Source organism: Staurois parvus, unplaced genomic scaffold (assembly GCF_062004578.1).
Source record: "Staurois parvus isolate SC_StPar_1 unplaced genomic scaffold, SC_StPar_1.0 ptg000957l, whole genome shotgun sequence".
Taxonomy (NCBI): domain Eukaryota; kingdom Metazoa; phylum Chordata; class Amphibia; order Anura; family Ranidae; genus Staurois; species Staurois parvus.
In genome coordinates this window covers 208,341-232,127 of record NW_028318753.1, presented here as the reverse complement: position 1 = coordinate 232,127, position 23,787 = coordinate 208,341, and the positions used below count along the sequence as shown (strand labels likewise).

Below are 23,787 nucleotides of genomic sequence, written 5' to 3'. Positions count from 1 at the left end.
CACACAAAGGAGATCCAGGGGCCAATCTAACCCAAGCCACGGGACCCACTTGGTAAGGGTTAGGGGTGTCCAGGTTTCTCTATCTGCTCCTAAGTATCCTCACTCCTCACCCTGTCAGGGCCCTTTTGCTCAGCTCCAGCATAACACTGCATCTCTGCAGATCAGAGGTGTTCTGTTCCCATACCCCAAATGCACTGTGCCCCACCCACAGCTGCCATATAAAGGGGCACTATTTCCACCCATTGCATCACTACAGTGGGGATAAAATGAAAGGGGCACTAACAACTGCCAACATACTTGCTGAAGATCTATCCATAAACGTGTATGATTGGCTATACCAGCCATTCTCAACCAGGGTTCCATGGGACCCTAGGGTTCCTCCAGACGTTCCTTGAGCTGTAGCCTATTGACCTCCCATCTGATGGTGCCTGCATAGTTTCAGGGCCAACACCACTGGCAGAGCCAGCGGCATTACACCAATGTTACAAACCCCCCGCTGTGAGGATTGTACTCTTCCTCCTGAAAACCAATGTGATGAGCATTTTCCAATTTGACTCTGATACATTGGATTAGTAAGGGTTCCCCGAGACCTGAAAATTATTTTAGGGGTTCCTCTGGGATACAAAAGTTGAGAGAGGTTGGGTTAGACTGAACATGCATGGTAATGCACCAAGAAAACACTGTTGGCACCATCCGTATCTCAAACAAACAATAGCCATTGTTCAGAATACAAAACAGACCAACCATTTATATGCCAATGTTTCTATTTCTATTTCTATTTCCTAAAGTGCATGGTCAGAATATTTTGCAACGATGGATACAGTTAGACTATAATGATCCATGTGGCTGCCACTGCTATGCCTTTGAAAAGCAATCCATTGCTTTTCAAAGGCATTTGACATGCTGTGAAGAGGTGATATGTTGCTACCTTACTGTCTGTTTTACCCTGTAAATGCCACACCATCAAACCTCCACCAGGTGCATTGCACACAGTTGTGGTGTGGCCCCATTCATATCAGTAGGTCATGTACTGGTACTTTGGATCTCATTTCAGAGGCATTCGACAGGCATAGGTGTTATGTCTCCTCCCCATTGCTTGTTTAAACCTTGCAAATGCCAAAAGGCCAGTTGCAGTGTGTTCCCATTCACTTGAACAGGCCATGTTCAGTAGTGGTACTGCCCACCAAAAGGAGGGATAACTTCTGCCAAATCTACATCATGTGTACACCCGTTCTCTGCCTTTGTAGCTTAGAGGGGGAAATGGTTGGGGCAGTAAAAACATGGCTCCATTCCGTGCTTTTGCCATCCCCTAACCTCTAGTGTAAACAAGCCCGTCAAGTGGAATTCCAGCTAAAAATGAATATCGCCCTTTCATATTATGCAGCTGTGCTTCAGCTGTCCAATTGGCCTTGCCAGGTCACAGTTAGCAAGACCCTTTCTAAAGGGTCAGAACCACTCAAAACCACTCTAAAGGGTCAGAACCACTCAAAGCCACTCTAAAGGGTCAGAACCACTCAAAATCACTCTAAAAGGGTCAGAACCACTCAAAACAGCTTTAAAAATGACTACATTACAGGGTGGATACAAATCAATGATTTTTTTTAATTTAATAAATCATATATTTTTTTTAATTTAAATCGGATTGTTTTGATTTTTATCAAATTTTATTTTAATAAAATTCTTTTGGAGTATAAATCTATCTAAAGATAGTTTTCTATTTAGGATACATTAATAATTGAGTTTATTCAGCATGAAAGGGATCTTAGTTATGTAGCATGAGGCGGAATATTCTGCAATGCTTACATTTTTAGTAAACTCATTCAATGAATCCAAGCTCTGCAAGCTGAGATCACATGCACTGCATTGATGCCTTCACACAATTTCACAGCAATCAGGAGAAAAAACATGAAATAAAAGAATGAGTCGTTCTCCAGCTACGTGTGATTTAACCTAAAATCGGTTCTGATATCGCTGTTTTACTAACCTGACAGCTTATTATTCTAAAAAGGAAACCTTCATTTGGTTTGCAGATATTAAAGATTCTAACTACCAGTAAGAAGGAGTCGGATTCCTTACATTTAAAGAGCACCTGTCATTTCAGATCCATCATGGCAGCACTTATTAGCGGGCATCCACTCACCTGCTGCCGCCACGTCCCTCACCTTGTTGTGTCCCTGCCGCATCACCAGCCATCCCATTAAAGTGAATGGGACTGTTGATGAGTCAACAGCGGGTGAGAGGAGGTGCCACTACGGGACAGAGATGACAGATGCGCTTTAAAAATTATGATTTAAATCGAGCCTTTTCACTAGCGATTTAAATCAAATCCACCCTGCTACATTAATTGCCATTATTGAATTGCAGTTCTGGTTAGCATGATTGGTCATTTAAATGCATATGCATGATGTTTGCTGCCTGTTGGAAGCTTCCTCTGTTCATCCACATGGAAGGTCCAACAGTGCAACTCTGGACCGGACCTGTAGCCCCTCTCATCCTCTCAGCCTCACTATGCCTGCATGCCCACTGTCCATCCTCAGTACTACCCTGAGGTACATATGACCACAATTAAGGTATATAAAAAATCAAGCATATCAAAAAGGTATTTATTCGGGGGATTTTCTATAAATATTCTTTATATATACTGTATATTGTGCTTAGCCTTTCCAACTACGTTAAATAACATAAAGGTAAATTTTTTCATGTTTTTTTGGTTTTGATATTTCTCTTGTCTATATGAGCAAAGCAACTAAAATATTGTCTGCCAACAGAATCGCCTTCCCTTGTTTTGTGCTTGCGACCCTCGTTCTCCGACTGACAAACACGGATGGAGAGGTGGTGACGATGTGCATATTGCTTGTGCTGGGCTGGTGCTACGTCATGTATTTTGCACGTGGATTCCAAATGCTGGGACCGTTCACCATCATGATCCATAAAGTATGTTGACTTGAGAATGGGCTGGACATGCACAACCTGATAGGACCAAGCCATGTGAATGATTTCTGAAGTGCTGTTTTCTGAATTGATGAGATGTTGGGAAAGTTCTTGCCAAAAGAAAATTGTTCCCTTTTCTGTAGAGCATGGTTTCTCAACCACGGTTCTTTTGACCCACAGGTTTCCTTTTGAGGTTGCTAGGGGTTCTTTGAGCAATTTCTCCCTCTCAGATAAGTTCCCACTGACATTAATTTTTATTTTATTGAGGCGCTTACAACTTAACCTCCATATCTCACATGCATAGTTACACATACTAGGGTCAAGCTAGACAGGAACCTGTTAACCTACCAGCATGTCTTTGGAATGTGGGAAGAAACCAGAGGAACCCCACGCAAGACCAGGGAGAATATATGAACTCCATGCAGATAGTTTTCTAGCTGGGATTCAAACCAAGAACCACTGTTGCAAAGCATGCCCTGGTTGGGATTCAAACTGAGGACCACTGCTGCAAGGCAGTTTTCAGTTGTGGGTATATATATCTACCATTCACCCTAGCAGTATTCAATAGCAGAGTTAGGGTCTGTGTCAATTGGCTTTGGGCTTTGATTGATGGCATCAGTTCAAGATACTTCTGAAAATGACTCAGAAAGCATTGTTGGGTGCATTTGACTTACAGTCGACTTCCCTCTGACTTGCATTTGACCTGCAAGTTTTCAATTCCCATTGACTTGTATGGGACGGCAAAACCCGTCTGATGCAAATAAAAGCTCATCAACTCAGATCCTCATAATGGGGATTGGATTATTCTTAACTGTGGGGCTCTGCTGAAATTGTTATGAACACTCAGGAACTGGAAAACATGGAATGTGTGTTATCCACCGTATTTTCCGGCGTATAAGACGACCCCCTACTTTTCCTGTTAAAATATAGGGTTTGAGCTATACTCGCCGTATAAGACTACCCCTCTTCCAACGCACACCAAATAAAAATGAAAAAACATCAGATTTGATTTCAATATGGTATGCTATTTCAGTATGGTATTCCAATGATGGGGTGCTATTCCTCCCACTGACACCAATGATGGGGCACGATTCCTCGCTCTGACACCAATGATGGGGCACTATTCCTCCCACTGATACCAATGATGAGGCACTACTCCTCCCACTGACACCAATGATGGGGCACTATTCCTCCCATTGACACCAATGATGGGGCACTATTCCTCCCACTGATACCAATGATGGGACACTATTCCTCCCATCTCTTCAGGGAAGCCTACCCTACCCCCTGCTAACTTGACCGACCTCCTCCACTCTTCCTACCACTCCATCCCCCACAGCTATCTCCTCCTGTACCACTATCCCCTCCCTCCTAGATTGTAAGCTCCAAAGAGCAGGGCCCTCGATCCCCTCATGTTTTGCATTGTATTGTATTGTTCTGTCACATGTTCTGTCCCCCTTTGTAATGTACAGCGCTGAGCGAACTATTGGCGCTTTATAAATACTGTATAATAATAATAATAATCATTGGTGTCAGTGGGAGGAATAGCGCCCCATCATTGGTGTCAGTGGGAGGAATAGCGCCCCATCATTGGTATCAGTGGCAGGAATTGCGCCCCATCATTGGTGTTAGTGGGAAGAATAGCGCCCCATCATTGGTGTCAGTGGAAGGAATAGTGCCCCATCGTTGGTATCAGTGGCGGGAAAAGTGCCCCATCATTGGTATCAGTGGGGGGGGGGGGTAGTGCCCCATCGTTGGTGTCAGTGGGGGAGGAACAGTGCCTCATCGCTGGTGTCAGTGGGGGAGGAACAGTGCCTCATCGTTGGTGTCAGTGTGGAGGAGGAATAGTGCCTCATCGTTGGTGTCAGTGGGGGAAGAACAGTGCCTCATCGTTGGTGTCAGTGGGGGAGGAATAGTGCCTCATCGTTGGTGTCAGTGTGGAGGAGGAATAGTGCCTCATCGTTGGTGTGAGTGGGGGAGGAATAGTGCCCCATCATTGGTGTCATTGGGAAGGAGGAATAGTGCCCCATCATTGGTGTCATTGGGAAGGAGGAATAGTGCCCCATCGTTGGTGTCAGTGGGGGAGGAACAGTGCCTCATCGTTGGTGTCAGTGTGGAGGAGGAATAGTGCCCCATCGTTAGTGTCAGTGGGGGAGAGGAATAGTGCCAAGAGTGTCACAGCATGGTGCTGCTGCACACTTACTGGCCGCTCCCTCACTCGATTTTCACGGGGCCGCTCGGCTCCGCCTCCTCGCTGGTGATTGGTTGCCTGTGTGCCTTTCCAGTGCTGGCGCCCAATCACCGTTGAGGAGGTGGAGCCGAGCAGCCGCGCGACCATCGAGTGGCCGAACTGAAAGAAGGAGCAGCCGCGCTTCCTGGACCGGATCGTCGTGGGACCGGGACTGGAGCCAGGTAAGGTACAGCAGCCCCCTGCCTGCCCCTGTACTCAGTGTCCCTAAAGTGCCGCCCTGACACCGGCTCGCTGCATACCGGCGTATAAGACGACCCCCGACTTTTCAGAAGATTTTCATGGGTTAAAAAGTCGTCTTATACGCCGGAAAATACGTCAGTGTGAGCCTTGAGATTAGGCACACACTGACAAGGCAGAACTCTTAGACCTTAAGGGGTATCGAAGACAAATGATGGGTTTGCTTTATATTACGATGAAATGAAGGAACTGAACAAAAAAGTAAAAAAACAGGCCAAATCCACACAACAGGGAAGGAGAATTACATTTGATTTTGGTATTTATAAGAAATCCAATGTGTGTCCAATATATTGGGTGTGTGAAAAAAATCCTACTATCTTGGTTTCTGCAGATGATCTTTGGAGACTTACTACGGTTTTGCTGGCTGATGATTGTTGTAATTTTTGGATATACAACTGGTAAGTAAAGAGTTCTGAAGATGAATTGGAATTATGCAGTAGATATTAAAGCTTAAATGATCTGTACACTCAATAATTTTACTTTATCTTTAGGCAGAGTCTGGTGAGTCAGCCCCTTAATGGTTCTTATAAGTCTTGAATATTTCAAAAGAGAGACCTCCCTACTATTTTTGCGTGTTTCGGTTCCTCTTGTTACATTCTCCATAAAATAAAATAAAGAATCCGAAAGAGATGGTGTGAGCCCCTCATAATGGGCCCAGCAATTGTGCAGATCTGGGAACTCAAAGTGGAGAGCTCACCAATAAAGTCCCTGAGAAATAGAAGAGACTACCATGTGGTTGAACTCTTCAGCATCTACCAAATACTAAAATGTTACTTTTCGGTAGGCTTTGATTTTTTTTTTACAAATGTGGTTTGGGGGGTTTAGTGTTATGCACTGCTGTACTGCTAGAATCATCTCCGCTCCCTTTTTTCTATCATCAGGTGAGCCTGAACACAATTGTATATGATGGAACACCCTCCTTGCTGCTACACAAAAAGCCTGATTTAAAAAGTGCCAGTGGCAAGACATTTCTCAAGTCAAACCTGTCTTAGAAGTTTGAAAGTAATTGATGATACATGAAGTAGTTACACATTACAGAAGTACAGACAGGGTGGGATGGTGCTTTCTTGAAGAAACATTCATACAATTAGGGCTAGTTTACACTTGATTCAAAATGTGGCATTGAATATGCTTTTTTAAAGAGCTCTGAATGCCAATCAAAGGTCCTGTCACCAGAGAAAATGGTTATCATACAGTCCTGTTTGTACAGTTGTGTTTGCTTTGCTTAAAAAAAATTCTACCCCATGTCAACTCCTTGGTGCTTCAAAGCATCTTCAAAGCCTCCATAGAAGTCTATGACAAAGTTCTCTAACAGCACGTGCAACTTTGAGGGGCTTTTATTTAGAGATAGCTCTACTTTGTTTTGGAGGTATTGCAGATTTAAGATATCCTGATATGCACTGGGAACCAACAAGTGAAATGGAAAGACGTCATCAGCAGTCACTTCCAGTTCATGTCTATATATTCTGGGAGTGTCTGGTGCAGATGTTACATCTGACGTGGAGTAACAGTAAGGGGACCCAAGTTCACACTGGAGTGGAGCAGCTACTATACGGTACATGTGGTGTGCAACATGAAAAGGCTATAGCGGAAGGTGAGCTGGGACCGAAGAGAGAGGGTACTGAGAAGCAGATGTTCACTAGAGCTGGGGGACCGAAGCAGGAGAAACTAGCAGACGTCACACTTGGTGCACAGCATGGGAGCAATACAGTGGAAGGTGAGCAGGGACCACAAAGAGAGAAGGATAAGCAAACCAGAGTATCAGCAGAGCTGGGAGTTACTACTGAGTGAGGGATTATCTGGGAGTTACTACTGAGTGGGGGATCAGAAGAGCTGGAGGTTACTACTGAGTGGGGAATAAGCAGAACTGAGTATTACTACTGAGTGGGAGATCAGCAGAGCTGGGGATAACTACTGGGCGGGGGATCAGCAGAGCCAGAGGTATAACTACTGGGTGGGGGATCAGCAGAGCCAGGGGTTAATACTGAGAGGGGGATCAGCAGAGCTGGGGGTTACTACAGGGTGGGGGATCAGCAGAGCCGGGGACACTACTGAGCAAGGGATTTGCTGAACAAGGGTACTAATGAGCGAGGGATCTGCTGTGTGGGGGTAGTACTAAGCCAGGGTTCTATTGAACCCCATTCAACACACACACAGGGCATTTGCCAAGCTTCATTAAAGCTTCAAAGAAGCATTACATAAGTTAAAAAACACATAAAAAAGCTTATTGAAGCAGTAGGCTTTTTAATGTGTGTTACAGTATTCTTAGTAAAGGTATTCTCTCTACTTACATTGGCCCAATGACCCCTCTTCTTTCTAACCCCAAATTGCTTCCAGCACTACATTCTCAATTCTTTTTAACTTGGTTTAGAACATGTAGGCAGGTGCGGTTTGTTTTCTCCCCATAGGTAGCGCTCAACTAAGTGGCACCGCAACCTGGAGAGGAAGTCCAAGGGAAACAATGTTTCTCTATGGATTTCTGGGTCAATGGAGCACCGTTCCAATTGGCTATGCTGCTACCATGTGACACTTGGTAGCCATCTTGGGTCATCAGGGTCTATTTATGTCCTTGCCCCCAGGTTTTGGCTTGTTTATTGTGTGTGGCTAGTGTAGGGAGAGAGACTGTGCTGGTTAAGCAAAGCTACTAGCAGTAGGGAAAGATTCCTGACGAGGAGGGATAGATTAGGGACTCATCCTGGATAACAGCCTCCCTTTTGGCACTAGACTGGCCAGGCCACGCATCACCCTCTGCAACAGACACTGTTGGCATCTCTCCTCCTCTACATCTGACTGTATTGAACTGTGAGTTGTTTCCTTAGTGGTGCTCTCACGCCAGGGTGTTTGCAACATTGGCATTCTGTTTAATACAAACGCCAAGTTTTGCTGCAACCGGATTCTGTGTATTTACTACCCACACTACGCTGTAACTCCCCACAGACAATACTAGGACTGTGTAAACTGTGGTTAATGTTGACCTTCCCTCTCTACAATCCTTGCTTCCTGCTCTGGTACCCAGAAAATCTCTATGGTTGCATTGGCGTCATACATTTATTCACTCTCTTAAATTGATCTTTCCCATACGAAGTTCTTTTTTTGTTTTTTAGAGTATTCTTTTACAGCAACAAAGATGAATCCATGTACTATCTATATGTTATATAAAAAAAGGCTTCTTTAAGATCTTAACCCCTTGACGCTGATGTCACACAAATATGCGGCCTCACAGAACTGGACTTTTTTATCGTAAGGCAGCATATCTGCATACCTGTCTTTCTGCTGGGAGCACGCCACACAGCACACTCCATGCACAAAGACCGCGGTGTCACTGAGAGCCCTGACTCCCGTTCTAACGATCGGGACTCAGGACTCCTGATTGTGGATCACATGATCGCTGTGATAGCTTCTGAGTGGCAACACAGTGCTCAATCACTGTACAGCCCAGTCCCATTGTTTTTTTTTCTCTCTCTATGAATGGTGGAGAGAGATAAATTGTATCTCTCTAACTCCTGGCACAGAGGGGGAAAAAAAAGTTTGTTGAGAAAAAAAAAAAAAGGTAAATAAATAAATATTAAAAAATAAAAGAAAAAATACCTAGATCAAGGTTTGATCTAGTTCAGTGCCAGGGTAAATGTTTGGGTCAAGGTCAGGGTCAAAGTTCAAGATCAAAAGGTCAGGGTCAAAGGTCAGGATTTTAAAAAAAAATTTGGTATTAGTGTCAGTGTGTTTTAGGTAAACAAAATGCGCACTATTGTTTCTGGGCTGTACTACGGGTACAAAGAACATACACATATATGGTATCGCTGCGATCATCAAGAGCTGGAAAATTTATTTTGGGTTGTTCTTTGGTGGTAGGTTATGATAGTAACAAGAAACACACGGCTAAATTAAAGAAACATAATTTTTTACTATTTTGGGCCAGTTTTCCTTGGATACATCCTGATTTTTTTTTTATTATCAATTACCATTTACCACCAAATGAAATCCCAATTTGTCCTGAAAAAAACACAATATAATCCACCTGGATGTACAAAGTAGTTGTAATGATATGTACGATTTTACTAACACATGTCAACACTGCAAAATTGTGCTTAGGTATTAAGATTTGTTTTACCCTTAGGCATGAAGGGGTTAATCTCCAAGCCTTACACTTTCTATCTAAATTAGAAAAAGAGCTTGGGACATCCATTTCTCCATCGGATAAGAATTAATCCTTGCTCTTAAGTGATAAACTCTCAAGGTCTACTAGGCATCAAGAGTGGAATTACAAATTCATATCTTGATGGTATAAATGTCCTAATGATCTGCATGATTTTGATCCAAATATTTATGAAAAGTGCTGGCGGTGTTTATCAGCTAAGGGCACATTGTCCAATATTTGGAATAACTGCCCCCTTATCATCCCCTTTTGGAACAAAATTTTCCAAATCTATAATAAAATTATGGACACATCAGCCTCATGCCAACTCATGCATCGCCCTTGTATCGATCCTACTCGGATAATTTACATCTTTCTGGACAGACCTTTTACACCATATACTTTCTGCCGCCGATACCATCATTGCAAGATATTAGTAAACAATGGATACTCCCCCTATGACTGAATAGGTATGTGCAATGAATGGGATTAAATCCGTTGAAGAGATGATATGAAGAGAGGAACGAGACTCAGAATCATTTCCAGTGTCTTGGTTCTAATGGCACTATTTATGGACCTCTGACACATTTTCTAATTATTTATATTCTCATCATATATCTTTAATATGTCTTTGAGCCCCCTGGAACAATATCTTATCTTCTTTTCTCCTCCCCCTTTGTTTTTCTTTTTTCCTTTGGTATCTCTACATTTACTTTCATATGTGATATACTGCCGTATATAGTGACTGTAGAGTATTACCTACTAGGTATTCCTTCACCCTGTGGCAGAAAATCCTTCGCAACAATTCCTATGTCATTACTAGACATCATTTATACTTGTGTTGCACCCCTTTGTGTAGCGCCCCTTGTGGCAGGAGTCACTTTGGGTGGGGGGTCCATGGAACACAGCTCACTTTAGAGAGGTGGGGAGACCCCTGTCTCAGTTCCCCATATCCCTCTTATGTGTAAGTCACCCTGTGCCTGTTAGGGGTGCAGGGTGAAATGTACTGCTATTGTGTAGACATGTATAGGTGGGGGTTGTTCATTGTGTAAGGCCATGTGATTGTCCCATTGTTCTATTGTGTGCCTTGCTTGGGAGCAAAGTATTATGGAATGTATGTGTTTGTGTATTGGCTTGGTGGGGGGTGTCTGCTGTGTGTCTCTTGTTACTAAATGTATTGCCCCGCCCTGTGTATATATCTTCTGTCTGTATTAAAATAAAGCAGTCTATCTCCTGGTTTCCTTCAAGTCTGGTGCTGTCTCGCCTTGTATGGCCAGCGGTGGTGTCCCTGGATCTGTGTTCGGACAGGGAAGCGGGAGTCTAACGGAAATACCCTAGTGCAGTCGGGGTCCAGTTCCGTTACACCCCTTTTTCTCTTTTTTTAAAAGAATAACTTCCTTAGTACATATACAGTATATATAGTATATACAATATATATTGTGACTTATCTACTAACATTTATGTGATGGCAACCAAATACATTGCTCATGCTTACTGTAACTTGCTGTGTATTTTTTTGCATGTACCTTATTTTCTACTTTTTTGTAACTCTGAAAAGTCTTCTTAATATAAATAGATAATGCAGTATATACATTCTCTTCTACCAACAGACCCTATCTGCTGGCAAATTATTGTTTTGTTTTTTTTTAGGTGTTTTACCTGTGTTTTAAGCCAGATTGAATGAATTTGGCTTTGGTGGTGTTTGCTGGGTACTCTTAGCTGCTCAATGAACACTTCATATTCAAATTCAAATTATCTACTGCACTGATCCCAAGTCTGAAAAGGAAAAACATGCACCAGGGACATGGATCAAAGTCAAGCACTAGTTTAAGCAAATGATGGACATTTTATAGAACAGATACATACACCTCTAATTATATGTTTGCACCGATAAACATTCAAGGGAATTAGCAAGGTAGCAAGTTGAAGAGAAACCCATCTAGTCTTGCAGGAGCCTGGGCTTGGCTGTGACTGCTGAAACCCTTGTTCCCAATATGCAGCTCCTGTACATATATGTATCAGAATGCATGTCAATCCATATTTTAGAACCTTTTTATAAAAATTAAGTTTCTTCTTTTCTGTATATTAAAATGTAACTGATCATGTTCTTCGATCTCTTTGTTCTCTTTCTTCTGCCAGCATTTTACATCATCTTCCAGACAGAGGATCCCAACCAGTTTGGATGGTTCTATGACTACCTCATGTCTATCTACAGTACCTTTGAGTTGTTCCTCAATGTCATCAACTCCCCCAACAAATATGCCGTGAACGTTCCCAATATTTTCCACATTATATATTTTTCCTTCACCATCCTCACCAACCTCCTGATGCTGAATCTGCTGATAGCCATGGTGGGAGACACTCACTGGAGGGTGGCACAGGAGAGGGATGAGCTGTGGAGAGTTCAGGTATCGTAAGGGTTGATTCCTAAGAATGTTTGGACATATACTACAGTGCCTTGAAAAAAGTCTTCATACCCCTTGAAATTTTCCACATTTTGTCATGTTGCAACCAAAAACGTCAATGTATTTTATTGGGATTATGTGATAGACCAACACAAAGTGGCACATAATTGTGGAAGGAAAATGAGAAATTGTTTTCAGCATTGTTTACAAATAAATCTGTGAAAAGTATGGCGGCATTTGTATTCAGCCCCCCAGAGTCAACACTTTGTAGAACCCCCTTTCTCTGCAATTCCAGCTGCAAGTCTTTTTGGGGATGTCTCTACCAGCTTTGCACATCTAGAAAGGGACATTTTTGCCCATTTTTTTTTGCAAAATAGCTCAAGCTCTGTCATATTGGCTGAAGAGAGTCTGAACAGCAATTTTCAAGTCTTGCCACAGATTCTCAATTGGATTTAGGTCTGGACTTTGACTGGGCCATTCTAACACATGAATATGCTTTGATGTAAATCATTCCATTGTAGCTCTGGCTGGATGTTTCGGGTTATTGTCCTGCTGGTAGGGGAACCTCCACCCCAGTCTCAAGTCTTTTGCAGACTCTAACAGGTTTTCTTCTAAGATTGTCCTGTATTTGGCTCCATCCATCTTCCCATCAACTCTGACCAGCGTCCCTGTCCCTGCTGAAGAAAAGCACCCCCAAAACATGATGCTGCCACCACCATGTTTCACGGTGGGGATGGTGTGTTCAGGGTGATCTGCAGTGTTAGTTTTCCGCCACACATAGCGTTTTGCTTTTAGGCCAAAAGGTTCCATTTTGGTCTCATCTGACCAGAGCCCCTTCTTCCACATGTTTGCTGTGTCCCCCAAATGGCTTCTCGCAAACTGCAAATGGGACTTCTTTCAACAATGGCTTTCTTCTTGTCACTCTTCCATAAAGGTCAGATTTGTGGAGTGCACGACTAATAGTTGTCCTGTGGACAGATTCTCCCACCTGAGCTGTGGATCTCTGCAGCTCCTCCAGAGTTTCCATGGGCCTCTTGGCTGCTTCTCTGATTAATGCTCTCCTTGCCCGGCCTGTCAGTTTAGGTGGACGGCCATGTCTTAGTAGGCTTGCAGTTGTGCCATTCTCTTTCCATTTTCAGATGATGGACAGAACAGTGCTCCGTGAGATGTTCAAAGCTTGGGAAATTATTTATAAACTAACCCAACTTCTCTACAACTTTACCCCTGACCTGTATGATGTGTTCCTTAGCCTTCATGATGCTATTTGTTTACTAATGTTCTCTAACAAACATCCGAGGGCTTCACAGAACAACTGTATTTATACTGAGATTACATTACACACAGGTGGACTCTATTTACTAATTAGGGGACTTCTGAAGGCAATCGGTTCCACTAGATTTTAGTTAGGGGTATCAAAATACAAAACATCTGAATACAAAGGCATGCCACACTTTTCACTTATTTATTTGTAAAAAATGTTGAAAACTATCATTTTCCTTCCACTTCACAATGCTGTGCTACTTTGTGTTGGTCTGTCACATAAAATCCCAACAAAATATATTTACATTTTTGGTTGTAACATAACAAAATGTGGAAAATTTCAAGAGGGAGGAATACTTTTTCAAAGCACTGTATATACATATGAGTCCTGTTCTATTATTTTTTAAAATCTATTTGAACTGTATTGTACAATAGGTTATTTCACTGTCATAACAAAGACATACATGTAACTTTCCTCTCTTTTTATCAGGTTGCTGCAACCACAGTGATGTTAGAGCGAAAGCTCCCGCGATTTCTTTGGGCTCGATCAGGTTTTTGTGGTGCAAAATATGGATTAGGAGACCACTGGTACCTACGGTGAGTTGAACTGCTGTAGTTGACTTTTTTATTTTTAACTCTGGTTTGCATAGATTTCCAGTATCTGTTTTAACTCTTTTAATAGCATTGAATGTCATACTTATGTCATAGGTCGATGGTGGTGGGGGAAGGGTCTTACACACTCACCGCTGCTACAGAAGCCAGGAATGTGTGTAAATTTCACATGTTGACTGTTGGCTTTCAGGTGGAAGTGATTCAGCAGCCATCCTACCACTTGGCCTGGTGGGTGTAACCAGGCACAGGGGAGGGAGACCAGCGTATGTCCATTCGTTAATCTCCCGTAGATAGTAAAGACCCAGAAGCAATGAGGATTTCATCACTTCTGGTTTCTACTATCACTGTCCCAAACCGTTGTGGCCAGGGAAGGAGCAAATGGCATGCAGGGAAGACAATAGACCCCTGATGACTCAATAAAGAGATCCTATTAAAGTAAAAATGCTATCACATAGTGGGCTATTGGCCCCTATGTGATAGCAATAAAGATAGGTGTAAAAAATTAAAAGGTACACCCAAAAACGCAACCCCCCGTATAAATAAATTTGACCCTGGCCCACCCTCATGTATGTACTGTACGTATGTAAGAGCATCTATTGGAAAAAACTGTGAATTGCGCTACACATGTTACATATTTCCGCACACACTGGAGTGAGAGCAATAAATCTATACCCCTTATTCATGCTTAACTCTAAAATGATGACCCGTAAAAGTCATTTTAAAGGCTAAGTTCACCTTTTTTAAAAAAAAATTATATATGCACATCTTTTTACAGGTAAAAAAATGTGCATTTATTATTTTATTACTAGGAGCCTAGAAGGCATTGCACCAGTGATCAGCAGATGCAGGATCCAGGACTTCTGCAGACTTGTCAGTATATCTGTCTGCTCATATCTGTACGGGCAGGCAGATGCACATTGACAGGGAGATAGATTGAAATACCACAACGCTCAACAGTGCCATAGTAGTTCATTGAGAACTTCAACCTGACAGCCGCAAAGGTTATCAGTACTTGTACTTTTCCATTCACAGAACTCTGTGAATTAATGATGTGGCCAAGCGGAAGGAGCCCGGCACAGGCATTTTTTAAAAACATAGTGACAGCAATCATGGGGAGAAGATCCTCCACTTGCTGTCACTAGAGGTGGACAGGTGGGCAGCCATTGCAGGAGTTGGAAGCATGTTACATGTTCCACCCGTATTTAGGGTGGAACATATAACATGTTCCAACTCCTGCAATAGCTGCCCACCTGCCCGCCTCTAGTGACAGCAAGTGGAGGACCTTCTCCTCGTTCTTTTAAGAAAAGTTTCCAAAAGTGAGCTTGTCCTTTAAAGTGTCTAAGGAAAATTTGGGGTTTTGAAGTTCATCATTGTTTCATGGGTGCACCCAGTTTTAAAGATTGATATGTTGGGTGTCCATTTGCTAGGTTCAATTTATCTTTCATATTTTACAAAAACAAAACAATGTATTGTGTTTGTGTTCACTAAAGTTAAGGTTAGTATGTTTTTTTACTGAAAATTTGCACTTGATAAACCATGGGCGTAAAAAATTGATACTGCCACAATGTTGTCCTCCAGTTTCTTGGCTTTCTAAAAATATATACTGTTTGCGGATTTTAACTAACTTTCAGGTCTAAATAGTTTTTTTAAACGTGTGCAAAAAATGCAAAAATGGGTCTGGCAATGAAATTGTTAAGAGGACAAATCAGGTAATCTCAACATTTAGAGTCAGGGGTCAAGGGCCATATGAAATTCAAAAGTCGCTGCCAGATCAAAAACCCAATGTACAATCTACTAGGTACTAAGAAGGCATAACTGTATCAAATAACAGAACCCTGTATCTGTATTATAATATCAATGTTCAGCGCTAATAAAAATGTGTGTTATAATCAATGATGACCAGTGTTATTGTAAAAAAGAAAGGAAACATAAAATAGAAATAGGGAATACTGAATACTCCAATAAAGAAATAACATGGCCGGTATAACAAATAACAAATGAAAATAGTCCTCTAAATATCATAATAGTCCCAAAAATAGGGACCTCTAGGAGGAATCCTTTTCCTTGGTTCACCGTGGGCTGGAGATGGAGACTTGGCTACTCTACTTTTGATTGTTCAATTGGTGTATCACTGGCTGCTGGAGAGATCCCACCTTCAAGCGGGTCACCGGCAGAAGGAACAAGCAGGAACACCCCTTAACCTCCCTGGCGGTATTCCCGAGTGTAGCTCGGGGTTAACTTTCAGTACCACAAGCGGTAACCCCGAGCTACACTCAGGAATACCATGCGGCGCTGCTCTGGGATTCCTCAACTACTTACCTTGTCCTGCGCTCCCGCGATGTCCCTCCTGCAGTATCCCCTGTAATGTCCTCCAGCGGATGCCGGCATCTGTTATCTGGATGCCGTTCCCTGCGACGCCGGGACGTACGGGGGACGGAACTGGCAGGAAATTTAAAAATGTCAAAAAGTGGCATTCACTAAATACACTAAAATCACATAGTATAACATTACTGTATCAAACCCAGGGGCAGACTGACAACTCATGGGGCCCCAGGACAATAGGGGATTATGGGGCCCCTGTGTCCTTGCCTAAACTCAAAAAAAGCATATGAAAAAGGTACCAGGGGCATCCCATGGGGCCCCTTACTGACCCCGGGCCCTCGGGCAGTGCCCGAGTTTCCAAATGGTCAGTCCGCCCCTGATCAAACCATTTCACATACATTGTGTCCCGAGTGCTTTGTCCGGCGCCCTGCCTGCATTTTTACTGTTCTGTCTGGAAACTGAGGAACGTCCATGGCGTCCAAAAAGCGTCCCTTTAGGTCAAAAGCGGTTTTAGACCGACTAGAGAACAGCGATAGTAAATTAGAACCACTTGCAGATTTGAGTGATAATGCTTCGTGGGGAAATTAACACTGAAAACGATTCTGCGACTGAGTTCAGTGATGTGCGAACTTGGCGCTCTATTTCAAATTTCAGTGTTTTTGGTTTGATTATATTATTGAATTACATTTATTATTATATTATTATTTTTTATGATTTATTAAATTATAATTTATGATTTTGTGCTTAAAATTTTATCATACCCGGGATGTTTACTAGACTCTTGTTCGGACAGATTCCAGTGAGTTATTCCTAAAAATTACAGGCCTACAATAAAAAAATACATATTTCCATGCAAAAATAAAATGTACCGCTTTGAGCACAGAAATACTGACATAATCAGACCGCTAGGGAGGTTAATGTCATTCCACTCTGTGGAACTGTGGTTGGGGATTTTTTCCGTTTGTAAGATTACCATTACTCAGTCTAGTGGACATGCTCAGTTATGTCTATAGGTACAAGAAATACCCTTTTAATATTTGAGGGAGTATTTGATTGTGAAAGTTTTGGTTTGCTGAGGTATCAGGAGTTTCTGCACTCTCTACACCTAAACATACAGTACAGTACATTCAATACACCAGTAATTTAAAAATTATTGTTTGATAGGTATGGCTAGCTACATGCCACTGGTTTTAGAACCATACTCAGAAATGTTACCCATTTAGTTGCTTGTAGACAAGTTGACTATAAAACCTCCACTTTTGGATTAGTCCTCATGCACACTGGACGATTTCACAGCTGCTGTTTTTGGCTTTTGATGTTTTTTGACATTTTTGTTATCCTATGTGTCCATACACACATTGGCTGTAATCAACGTTTTTTGGCAGGGACGTTTTTTGGCTGGAAAAAAACCCAGGACTAGTGGGTTTCTAGAGGAGTTTTTAGCTATAAAAAACGCTCTAATGCTGAAAAACGCAACAAAATGCATTAAAACGCAGCAAAAATTGTATTTTTGGACTTTTTTGACCAAAAAAAACACTAAAAATGCAAAAACGCAGAAAAATGCAGGAGACCTCCACTAAACGCAAATGCAAAAATGCCAAAAAAAGAGGAAAAACTCATGTTTTTAATGTGACTTTACACAGCTAACGTTACCAGCCTTATCTAAACACCCCGTGTGCATGGAGCCTAAAGAAGATAGATAATTTAAGAGATGAAAATGATTAGTAGAACATAGTAGTTGTATAATTACTGAAACAAAACAAAATTTCCTCAAAACATAAGACCCTCTAACTTAATCTTTTGCTACTACAGGGTGGTGGTAAGAAAGGACCTTAATCAGCAGAAGATCCGTCGTTATGTTGAAGCCTTCCAAGGTCAAGAAGAAAACAATCACTCAGAGAAGGAAACGCAAAACGACTTTAAGGAAGACCAAACTGTAAAGCCAGATCTTCCCAAACTGATGGTGACTGAGGCAGATGAACAACCATGTACCTCATATGAGCAATTAAAGACTTCTCAAACACCAGGTGGTTTGCAACATGAAGACACAGCTAGGACACAAAGTGCTTCATATTTGGCTCACTTGGACATACCACAAGGAAGCATGGAATCTAGGTCCAGGTTTCAGTCTTTAGAACATGAAGTGCCAGTGGTTAGGAAGGCCAGTGGACGTGGCTGGAAAATCTTAAGGTCAATTCCCTTAGAACAATTACAAGTACAAACCTCTCAAGTCACCTGCAGTGTCGAGGAGGAGGAAATACACCATGTCTGATACAGTACTTGAATTTCATTGGTGTCATTTAATAGATACTTTACATCTAATGTGGGGGTTTCCCTCAAATGTCGTGCTTTTCATCAACTTTAGTGTAGCCAAGGAAGTACATTTTCAGGGCTTATGGCCCACTTTTATTTAAAAGTAAAGTTCAAAAGAACTCACAGAGTTACCTTTGCAGAAGTTTTTAGCATCACCACGACTGAACATGAATTTTCAGCTTTCTGGCTATTATAACTCTGCCCACCTTGGGCTTCACAGGCTCCTGCCTAGTTACACAAGTCTCCTAAAGTCACATTCAGGCGGTCCTCTCTAGGCTGTCCCCTTTTGGGGGTCCCTGTTTCATTGTCGGAGGGGACTTCAACATAGTTCTCTCTCCAGACCTGGACACTTCCGTGGGTAAATCTCTCTCCTTATCGGTCTTATCTCAAATTAAGTTGCGTTTGCATGAATTACATTTAGTGGACGTTTGGTGCATCCAACATCCTTCAGAGCGAGACTATAGTTTTTATTCTGCAGCTCATGCGTCATACAGTCGTATAGACTATTTCTTTGTTTCACAGTCATTTCTAGATTGTCCGACTTCATCCTCTCTCGGTCATTTCTTATAGTCAGACCACGCCCCAATCCATCTTACAATTCAGGACCGACCAACGTCTTTGTGTCGCTTTTTGTAGCCTTGAACATAACCCTACTCAAAGATTCTCCATGTATCGCAGAGGTCGCGAAGACTATCCAAGACTTTGTTTTTGACCACACACTGGACACTACCAATGGGAGACCCTCAAATGTGTTCATTGCGCATCTAGAATCTTACCACAAACATACGTTAGACTCGGTGCTCACGGTGGACTTATCTAACGCTCATAGAGACTTACTCCAACTTTTAGATTCTTCCTCCCTTGTTGCACGAGACAGAGCACGCAACACTCATTACTCCCTATCTAATAAATGTGGCCAACACCTGGCGCGTATATTCCCCCCTCGTCTGTCCTATTGTTCAATCCAGCATATCAAGGCGCCTGGCAATACTAAACTCTACCACAATAAAGGAATCTCTTCTGCGTGTGAGCATTATTATTCTCAACTTTATAATCTATCCTCGGCGAATCCTGATGCTCCTTCCGTTTCCTCCCTGCCAACTATGTCCCAATACATTGCGGAGACAGCGTTGCCTCTTCTAGATGCCCAAGATGCATTTGATCTAGAGGAGCCCTTCTCGATTATGGAAGTTCTTGGGCCAATTAAGGCCCTGAAAACTGGTAAGTGCCCAAGTCTGGATGGGTTTACCCCACGATTTTACAAAATATTTGCCACCCAACTGGCCCCACTCCTGGCCCAAGCTTTTAATGTTATCGACGATCTGAACGTGCCTTCATCAGCTTTTTTGTCCACAAATATTTTGGTTATCCCTAAGTAGGGTAAAGACCCTTCTCTTTCCGGTAGCTATCACCCAAATTTTTCTACTTAATCTGGACGTTAAACTTTTTGCTAAACTTCTCGCGAACCGCCTTTCCCCTTTTCTACCAACCTTGATCCACCACAATCAGGTTGGCTTTGTCCCTGGTCGGGAATCTAGGGATAATACTTCTATAACAATCCATCTTATATCAAGCAACACAGCTTAAAGACTTGCCTCCTTTCATTTGACGCTGAGAAGGCGTTCGATCGCGTTGACTGGCATTTTCTATGTCTTACCCTGGAACAGATAGGGTTGGGTTTGCGGTTCCTCGCTCAGATTATATATATTTATTGAAATATATTGAATATGGCCAAAATTGTAGCATTTCAAATATATGTCAATATGTTTGGGAAGAATATTTTTAAAATATATTTCAAATATATTTTTCTTCCATATGGGCACTTTTGGTTGTATAAGCCGTCTATACCACAACAATCAGTCATTATAACAAACAATCATTTATCATTTTTAATGTTTATCAGACATTGAGAGAGGGTTACCTTGTCATTTACAACCTGCAGCAGTTGGCCAGTGGCAGAACCTGCAGTTCTTGCTGGTCTATTCCAGTAAATCGAATTCATTTACCTAGCCTTCAGGCTACCTTTGATAACCAGTTTAAACCTGCCAGATATTGGGCAATCCTTCGTTTTATTGTTGTTGTTTTTCTGTGGGAAAAGTGAATGTTTTTACAAAGAAAAAAAAAAAAGGTTGGTTTCGTGTAGCTAAAATAAAGGTTGCTGGGTTCAAACTCACTTGTCTGCGCATTTCATACGCTATTGGAGTAAAGATGGTTAACCCCTTCCCAGCCAGTGTCATTAGTACAGTGACAGTGTATGTATAGTATTACTGGTGATGTCAGTCGCAGTTACTCAGTTCCCCCCAGTGTCAGTTAGTGTCCCTGCACAATCGCAGTCCATTATAGGCCGCCGATCGCTGCCATTAGATGTATAAAAAAATTAACAAATAACAATTCTAGTAAATATACTATAGTTTGTAGGTGCAATAGTTCCCACGCAAAGCAATCAATATACCGTATTTTTCGCTACATAAGACTACTTTTTCTCCCCCAAAAAAGCGGGGAAAATGTCAGTGCGTCTTATGGAGCGAATATAAAGCGGCCGGTCCGGTATTTCTGCTGCCACCATGTCAGAATACCGGGCCGGCCGCTCAGCTGTTCTCTCTTGCAGGGCCTTACCTGTTCCTTGCTCCAGCGCTGCACAGTCTTCCCGCGCTGCTTTGCTTTGTGAATGGTCCGGTGTCTTCTGGGACACATGACAGGTCCCAGAAGGCGCCGGGCCATTCACAAAGTGCAGCGCTTCTCGTGCATGCGCAGTGGGCACCCGGCTGTCACAGAAGCCAACGCGGGAAGAAGAGGGAAGGACAACTCCGCGAAAGTGGGAGCGGGTACCTGTCAAATTCCCCGCTCCCCCTCCCTCCCCAAAGGTCAGCAGTCTCTGGTCATCTCCTGCACTGTCTGCAGTCTCTGGTCATCTCCTGCACTGTCTGCAGTCTCTGGTCATCTCCTGCACTGTCTGCAGTCTCTGGTCATCTCCTGCACTGTCTGCAGTCTCTGGTCATCTCCTGCACTGTCTGCAGTCTCTGGTCATCTCCTGCACTGTCTGCAGTCTCTGGTCATCTCCTGCAGTGTCTGCAGTCTCTGGTCATCTCCTGCACTGTCTGCAGTTTCTGGTCATCTGTACTGTGTCCCTGGTATTTTCCCTGTACTGTGTCCGCAGTCTCTGGTCATCTCCTGTACTGTGTCCGCAGTCTCTGGTCATCTCCTGTACTGTGTCCGCAGTCTCTGGTCATCTCCTGTACTGTGTCCGCAGTCTCTGGTCATCTCCTGTACTGTGTCCGCAGTCTCTGGTCATCTCCTGTACTGTGTCCGCAGTCTCTGGTCATCTCCTGTACTGTGTCCGCAGTCTCTGGTCATCTCCTGTACTGTGTCCGCAGTCTCTGGTCATCTCCTGTACTGTGTCCGCAGTCTCTGGTCATCTCCTGTACTGTGTCCGCAGTCTCTGGTCATCTCCTGTACTGTGTCCGCAGTCTCTGGTCATCCCCTGTACTGTGTCCGCAGTCTCTGGTCATCCCCTGTACTGTGTCCGCAGTCTCTGGTCATCCCCTGTACTGTGTCCGCAGTCTCTGGTCATCCCCTGTACTGTGTCCGCAGTCTCTGGTCATCCCCTGTACGGTGTCCGCAGTCTCTGGTCATCTCCTGTACTGTGTCCGCAGTCTCTGGTCATCTCCTGTACTGTGTCCGCAGTCTCTGGTCATCTCCTGTACTGTGTCCGCAGTCTCTGGTCATCTCCTGTACTGTGTCCGCAGTCTCTGGTCATCTCCTGTACTGTGTCCGCAGTCTCTGGTCATCTCCTGTACTACGTCCGCAGTCTTTGGTCATCTCCTGTACTGTGTCCGCAGTCTCTGGTCATCTCCTGTACTATGTCTGCAGTCCATTGGTTCAGAATATTTTTTTTTCTTGTTTTTGCCTCTAAAACCCAGGGCTGTGGAGTCGGTAGATAAATGTTCCGACTCCAAAGTTTTTTATACTTCCAACTCCTCTGTATTAATATGCGAATGTATTTTATACATTCCTTGAAGGAAAGAAAGGCAACATACATGTCATTACCACAGGACTACTGGCTGGGAAGCCAACAGTCTACTGTATTGAACAGTTTAAGCAAAAGACAAACACAATGAAAACAACAAAGTTTTATTAATTTTTTTTTATTATTCAATCATGTGGCTGGATAGTAGCAGCAGGCATAAACATCAGGAACAGGAACTTTATCAGTCCAAAAATACAAACCACATTATTTGGTTGTTTTAGAACAAAAACAAAGCTTATCTATATGAACCAAAAACAAAATCTGTAAAACACTATGGAAAGTATAAGTATTGCCGCTCCTAATTGTGCGTTGCGTGCCATATAGTGAAGCACATGAAAAGCATGCTTCTTCCCGGTCACTTAACGTGTTCGTTTTGCGGTTACGTGAGACACTGCATGCATTGGTCTTTATTCTTACAGTAGAGAAGTCATTAATTATAACTTTTTGTGAATTGGGACATTTAAACTTGCTTTTTTTTTAATTCCAATCTAAATTTAAATCGGAGTCGGAGCATTGTTTGCCGACTCCAACTCAGACTCCAGGTACCCAAAATTTCCTCCGACTCCACGACTCCAACTCCACAGCCCTGCTAAAACCTAGGTGCGTCTTATGGTCAGGTGCGTCTTATGGAGTGAAAAATACTGTACTCTTATTAGGATTTTTTATCAAAAACGTAGCAGAACACATTTTGACCAAAAAATTTGTGAAATAATTTGATATTTTTTTATTGCATATGTTTTATAGCAAAAAATAATTTATTTTTTTTAAATGTTTGGTCTTTTTTCATTTATAAAACCTGTGGTGATCAAATACCACAAAAAGAAAGCTCTATTTGTGTGAAAAAAAAAATATAAAATTTAGTTTGTATACAGCACTGCATGACTGTGCAATTACCAGTTAAAGTAGCACAGTGCCATATAGCAAAAAAATGGCCTGTTCATAAAAACCTTCTGGAGCTGAAATGGTGAAATTGTATCTAAATCCCAATTTTTTTCTACCGTTTAAAAATTGACATATGAGGCTCAGAGGCAAGTTCAATAAAATATGGTCAGACTGGGTAAAACTCATCAAATACCCGTGATCAGCTTGTTAGCATGTGGGTTAGCGCCCCCTACTGACTGGAGGTCATCCTAACTTTCAGGGTCCCACAATGGATTGACATTTTTACTTTCCCTGCCAGTGACCACCTTGTCCTGGCACTGACTCGGAAACAATTCACTAGAGGCAGTGCGCTAACTAGCCCTTCTACCAGCTCTTAGCGACACTCGTTTCTTTGTAGCTTACGCCCAAAGGCCAG

The 23,787-nt window shown here is 42.6% G+C and overlaps 1 protein-coding gene across 1 annotated transcript in view; it reads left to right on the top strand.

The window, feature by feature from the left end:
* LOC149441702 (transient receptor potential cation channel subfamily V member 5-like) overlaps nt 1-20,632 on the top strand; it is a 59,624-nt gene extending 38,992 nt beyond the window's left edge. Inside the window, exons 11-15 of the mRNA XM_089657023.1 lie at nt 2,769-2,934; nt 5,751-5,817; nt 11,691-11,959; nt 13,707-13,813; nt 17,963-20,632. Of these exons, the coding sequence (XP_089513149.1) occupies nt 2,769-2,934; nt 5,751-5,817; nt 11,691-11,959; nt 13,707-13,813; nt 17,963-18,422 (1,069 nt within the window). The 3' untranslated portion in view covers nt 18,423-20,632. The remainder of the gene's footprint in view (nt 1-2,768; nt 2,935-5,750; nt 5,818-11,690; nt 11,960-13,706; nt 13,814-17,962) is intronic.
* Nucleotides 20,633-23,787: the final 3,155 nt, after the last annotated feature.